This window comes from Medicago truncatula, chromosome 5, assembly GCF_003473485.1.
Source record: "Medicago truncatula cultivar Jemalong A17 chromosome 5, MtrunA17r5.0-ANR, whole genome shotgun sequence".
NCBI lineage: Eukaryota > Viridiplantae > Streptophyta > Magnoliopsida > Fabales > Fabaceae > Medicago > Medicago truncatula.
In genome coordinates this window covers 24,944,574-24,950,812 of record NC_053046.1, presented here as the reverse complement: position 1 = coordinate 24,950,812, position 6,239 = coordinate 24,944,574, and the positions used below count along the sequence as shown (strand labels likewise).

At 35.1% G+C, this 6,239-nt stretch overlaps 1 protein-coding gene across 1 annotated transcript; it reads right to left on the bottom strand.

Annotated features, from left to right (window-relative positions):
* Positions 1–483: 483 nt before the first annotated feature.
* On the bottom strand, positions 484–5,433 carry LOC11405158 (prefoldin subunit 6). The gene is made up of 5 exons (XM_003614523.4): positions 5,272–5,433; positions 5,121–5,191; positions 4,603–4,727; positions 1,606–1,666; positions 484–787 (listed from the first exon to the last, which is right to left on the bottom strand). Exons 1-5 carry the CDS (start codon positions 5,345–5,347, stop codon positions 731–733), a joined length of 390 nt encoding a protein of 129 aa, XP_003614571.1. The 5' UTR covers positions 5,348–5,433; the 3' UTR covers positions 484–730.
* Positions 5,434–6,239: the final 806 nt, after the last annotated feature.

Sequence of the window (6,239 nt, the reverse complement as noted above, 5' to 3'; positions counted from 1 at the left end):
TTAGATTATTCAACTAAAGAAATATGTAAATGAAGGTCCATTCAGTAACGAGGAAAAAATTGTTAATCCTCTCGATGAAAAAGTACAGTATTTCTTAATGCATGGTTGTTATTCCTCTCTAGCAATTATTCCTGTCTAGCAATGGCACTATTGTTCTCTGTTGGAGAAGACAGATTTAGATGTCTTTTCATTATTCTTTTACTTTTATATACTAATCTTTAGACTACAATTCTATTACGATGAAAAAATTGAATTAGCTCGTGTAATCGATGATGGTACCAAACCAATATTGTAGCGTTCAACACAAATATATCACTACAATGTTTGTACAAGTCCCTAAACATGTAAAGATGATTCAACTTTTTTTTTTTTTTTTATCTGCCATTGAATTTGCCTTGATTAAGTGGTCTTTCTCTGAACAATTTTTAATGCCATTAACATGATCTTATTATCTTAATCATTTTAGTTTATGCGTGGAAAAAATACAAAAACATAGTATATTTCAAGGTGTCAGAGATATTTAAACCATAATAATGAGACAATGCTAAACATCATATCCATCTACAAGTTTGTTTGTTTGAGCAAAACTAGAGTGGTTTCTGTCTTTGCTTCTATCTTTCCACATTCTTTCTTTGGCATCAAAAGTCACATTGGAAAATAAAACAAGAACAGAACTCATTCACCACCTATGAACGGTTAAGTTACAGTAAACAGACGATCAAGGACATAACTATGCCTTCCCTTTCCCAGCCTGAAGAGATTGCATCTTTTGTTGCAATTTCATTATCTGCAATATCACATAACAAATTACTTCAAATTGTTATTTAAATTTAAAAAAATTACACCTATAAAGACAGAAATTTGGAGTAAATACTTTGTCTCTCATATTATGTGTCATTTAAGGTTACACGCCTTTTAAAAAAACCAAATACACTAGTTTCCAAGATAAAATATACTCTTATTCATAGAAGTATCAAGTAGAGTAGTTAAGTAGAAAGACTAAATATAAGATTCGTTGAGATACAAATAAACGGGTATTATCAAAAAGAAGTAAAAATACTTCTATAATATTCTAAAATGACAAATAATTTGAGACAAACAAATATTCTAGAGGACACTTAATATAAGCCGAAAGAGGGAGCTTTGGGGCAACAGTAAAGTTGTTATGTGACTGAAAGGTCAAGGGTTCAAGTCCAAGAAACAGCCTCTTGTGTAAAAACAGAGTAAGGTTGCATACAATACACCAAATGGTGGGACCCCTCTCCCAGACATTGTGTGTGCAGGAGCTTTGTGAACAGGGCTGCCCTTTTCTACACTTCTATGCTCTCTTAACACATGATTCTATGTTCTCTTAACAAGAAATAATCTCAACAAGCAAAATAATGCACATAGAGACTTCATTTAATTTCAAAAAAATCACACACCAGGCCATTCAAGGGAACAGGGATGGCATTTTAGACACAGGACCCACTAAATGTTGTTCAACCAAACATGCCTTTAGAGGCCTATCTAGTAGCTAGGATCTGCCAAATGTTATTCTGTATTTATTTTCCATGAGAAATAATTTATAAGTCAAAGCTTAAAAATCAAGTAAAAGTGACTAACCGTTTCTTTCTTGCTATTCTGCTTCTCTTCCAAATCTTGAACCGTGGCATCAAGACGCTTCCTGACACACAAAGACCATAAGAGATAATGATGATGATGATAGCAAAATCAACGAAACCATAACATTATCTAAAACGAAGCCATAAAACATGCAGCAATCTGTTAGAAGTGGTATCTAAACTTGAATATATTAAAGATAAAAAGAGGATTTTGTAGTAGAAATCTTCTGTGACAGTGTATCAACAGAAGTTCATTATTTATTATAACACACATACAACAATACAACATAGGAAGTTTTAAGAGACAAGGTAACAGAATGTTCATTTTTCAAAGCCAAGCTTTGAGAGCTTGGAATCTGTCTCCCTTCCAATTCCTTAACCAAAAACTGACCAACATATTTTTCCCTTAACTTCCCAATTCATTACAAACTTACAAATACATAACTGCATCATAGAGTACATAAGTGCACAATAATATCCTAAGGACCGGTTCAGATCTGTTTAGGTCTCTTAGTGTAAAACACAATGAGGGGAAGGACAACCAGGATAGATGTTGGTTAGTGTGGTGTGCCTGGCCATGTCACAAGAATTTGATAAGTTTTATGCTGAGTATCAATTGCCTGAACAACCCTCGTTTTTTAGTCGGGCTTGGGATTGATTATGTAAGATTTGAAACAAAGCACAAATAGGCAATTTAAAAAACTAAGCATAACTCACTAAACAGTATTTTCATGTTTACTTTGTTTACTGTAGCACTTAACATATATATTCAAATACACCCTGATATTTTAGAAACCAAAATTTGAAAACCAATGCTAAAGTTTCTGATGGGAAAGCTGTTAATTCATTGGTAGGATCCTTTGGTTCCTATCAGTTTCACTACCAAAAAAAATATGAAAGTTTCTCAAAGAAACAGATCAAGAGGTGTCAGGACAGAAACTTCAAGTCAGCAGATTGGAATACATTATACAGGGTTAGGCAGAATCACAGGCTGGAAATGGAAGTTTATGTCCAAGACATCCTAAGATAAATACATTTAGGTAGTACAAAATAAAATTCTAAAACAAAATGGATTGCCACATCGAACAATATGTATTATTGTTAAACAATAAGAACTTGAAATACAAGTAAATTGATAGGAACGGGTATCAGACAATAGAGAGAGAAAGAAAGAAAAGAATTATGTATTAAACTGAATGAAAGAATAGTCTTCCATTTTCAAGAGACCTAAAGTCTCCACTTCTCAAAATGTTTAATCACTTGCCCTTACAGTTCTCTGACCCTTCTCTTTACTCTCTTCCTTTGACTGACCCAGAAGGTTTAATCCTCTACTTCTGTCCAACTTCTCCCAACATAAACCACACTAAGAGGGAGCAGCAGCCCATGCCCAATATGCGGAAAGTTTGCATAAGTAGGAATGAGCAGAATTGAAACCATATGGCAGGGAGTGTAAGATAGGAGCAAACACTATAGGGGGGAACTCTAATATAAGGGAGTGTAAGATAGGAGCAAACACTATAGGAGCAATCATTTGGTTAGTTATGGGAGGGAACATTTTGTTCTCTAAAGGAGCCTAGCTCTGAAAGTAGGAATTTTAATTCCGCTGTGTTTCCTTCTTTGCAGCATTTTCCTTGCTTTTATTTTTGTTATGTTATTTCTAGTTTTCATCAAATTCGTCCGAACCGCAAGATTTGAAAGAAGGATGATGTTTCTTCGTCAGCACATTCAGGAATCAGATGCCACCAAAGAAAACAGAGGCCAGGGCAGTGGCTCTGGAGAAAGAAATGGATACTATCAGATTGACTCTCATGGCGATACAATTGAAAATGGAAAGAACAGACTCAAGTATTGAACTGAAGGAAAGAACAGACTCGGTATTCGACAGACATGAACTCTCCTCCCAGTATATCTAATCGCACACATTTACGGTTCGCTGTACCTTTCTTTCATTCCCTTTCTAATCTTTCCAAACTATTTAGCCAAAGTTATTTATCTATTACAATCTACAAGGACCTATATCTTTATATAGCAGACTGAGAAGGTTCAATCGGCTGCTCCTCTTCTATTTCTCCTAACATACACCTTTTGCTAATACAGAGTTTTTTTTCCTATACGAAAGATGAAGACAGCAAGGTTGCTGCCATACGGCCTCCTTGTTATAGGTTCTAGTCATACGGCTGAACAACCACTCGACATGGGTAAAACTAGGTACATCTGACTTTTCTATGCTTCACAGTAGCGGAAATCTTTTACATTTGATGGGCTTACAATGGACAGCAAACCGTATGAAAAAGTAATAATTCATATAAAATAGTTTCAGTATTTCTCATTTCCATTTTCATCCTTATTTTTGTACAATGGAAGCATACAGACTTGAAACTTGACTTCCTACACACTATCCAAACTCCTCAACACAAGTCAACATTTGGTGGATTAACACTTTCCATCCTTAAACAACATATTTCTCTAATTGACCAATTAAGTCTTTCCGCATATCAACAAAAATCAAGTCTATGGTAATCATAGCAGTTATAAAATAATAATTTAAATGAAAAACTAGTTCATCGTTTATAGGATACAAGAAAAGAAAATGGAAATAAACTCTTCAGGAGACCAAGATAGTCAAATTCATTGTTTGTAAGTACAGGAAATGCGTTAACTTGTAGCCCTTTTGTCTATGAATAAATTACCTATTCTTCATCCAAAAGTAATAACAAAAAAATGCAAGATATCACAAAACAATACTTCCCCATATGCAAACATATAACTACAGTTAACGTGACCAATATTTTGAAGTGATTATTTAAGCTAGATAATATATATATATAAGCCCTAATAAACATTCCAAATGGTTACTTTTCAATCATAAAATCATATGCTAAGGAAACAGATTTTGACACAGTTATGAAACAGATCATTTTTCTAGGCAGCTGAATTAAATCAAATACTAAAGAAACCTCCAAAATCAAGAAAATAAAAAAGAGACAAGAAAATTTACAGTTCAGCTGAAATGTATTCAATTCTTTTGCGGACATTTGCATTGGCCTCAGCCAAATCTTGCTTAACAAGTACAGGTCCAATCAACTTGTAAACATTTGCGTCTTCGTTCAATAAATCCAACTCCTATTGTAAAAAGAACAACAATGAAAACCAAAACAATCAGTGAAACATAGCAAAAATCAAACCATCATTTTGGTCCTAAATGAGTAATGGCGCTGTCACTATAAAATAATCATAAATGAATAAAAAATTACCAATACATCACTTAGTTTGTATCCTAATTCTAGAGATCAAACTAATTAACCGAATACACATTCGATAATCAAACTAACTATCAAAAGACATATCAAAGTATTAATCATTTTAAAAAAACCTTGGTATCCGGCCCAAAGACCCGAGAGACCAATCCTACTGTCCACTAGCAGAACCCAATTATAGCCAGAACAAAGCTCCGTATGGACCGACTCTAAAAAGGGTACCATAAGAACGAGCTCGGTAAATTACATAAAAGGGTACCTTAAGAACGAGCTCATTTTCGCCAAGTTGGATAGTGTACTTCTTTCTCACTTGATGATTCTTCGCTATATCTGAAAAAAAAGATGAATGATTTTGAAGGAATTAGGAGAAAAGTGTGTAAAGAAATGAAATAGAATAGTGAAAAGGTTACCCTTTTGAAGCTTGTTGAGATCGTTAGCTTTGTTCTCCAGTTCGCGTTGAAGATCTCTAATGTTGGATGAACTCATGCTGTAAACTGCGACCTTCCTCCTTCCTTTGCTTTCACAAATTCGATTTCTGGCACGCTCAGGGTTTGCGTTTTTTATTCTATTTTTTGATATTTTGACTCTTTTTTTTTTTTCAAAAGTTTTTGAAATAAAAATAGACCGGTTCAAACATGACCGGACCGGTGTCCGGTTCGATTAACCTTATTATTCTGGACCGGTCAGAAGACCAATCATACGCTGTCACGTGGCCTGGACTTACATTGCTTTAAGCTCCACGCCTGAAGGAACACGTAAACTTTAATGCAAGGCAATGCATACCAGCACGCCCCACGTGATGATCATCCTACATGTGTCATCTAACCATTCGTAATCACACGTTGCAAAACCTGGAGCCGATTATTCTCACCGCGCGCCTATATAAGAAAGGTTGGTTTCAAGGCCCGATGAGCCTAGGCAGTTGCCCGTGCTCTGGCCTAAAATTTTAGCAATTTCTTATGTAAATCCTTCTAAATTTCTACAAATTGGGCAATTTCTTTAGTTTTTTTTATTCTTTTTGCTTGCAATTTCTTATGTAAACCTCTATAAATGTGTTGCAATTTTTTTTCCCAGGCTTTATAATAATTCTGGCTCTGCCACTATATATAAGGGTGATATTGTTTCACCCTCAAGGTATGATTCACTTTTCACAACACTTTCTACACACTCTTTCTCAGTTCCATTACTGACTTGAGCGTTGAAGTGCTAACATGCCTACGAAAACCTTTCGTTCCACCGCGAAAACTCATCACCACCGTACTGAAGCACTTTCCGCCAACGTTGCCTCTCATCCATCCTCATCGGACAGATCATATAGCGCTAGAAGAAGGGGATCGTTCGCTAACCGTCACAGTATAATGATCCTCCACCATAATCG

Coding starts and splice junctions, on each gene's coding strand:
- LOC11405158 (XM_003614523.4), bottom strand. CDS start 5,347: ATGAGTTCATCCAACATTAGAGATCTTCAACGCGAACTGGAGAACAAA. Junction 5,192..5,271: donor TCTCAACAAGCTTCAAAAGG/GTAACCTTTTCA, acceptor CTTTTTTTTCAG/ATATAGCGAAGAATCATCAA. Junction 788..1,605: donor AGAATAGCAAGAAAGAAACG/GTTAGTCACTTT, acceptor GTGATATTGCAG/ATAATGAAATTGCAACAAAA.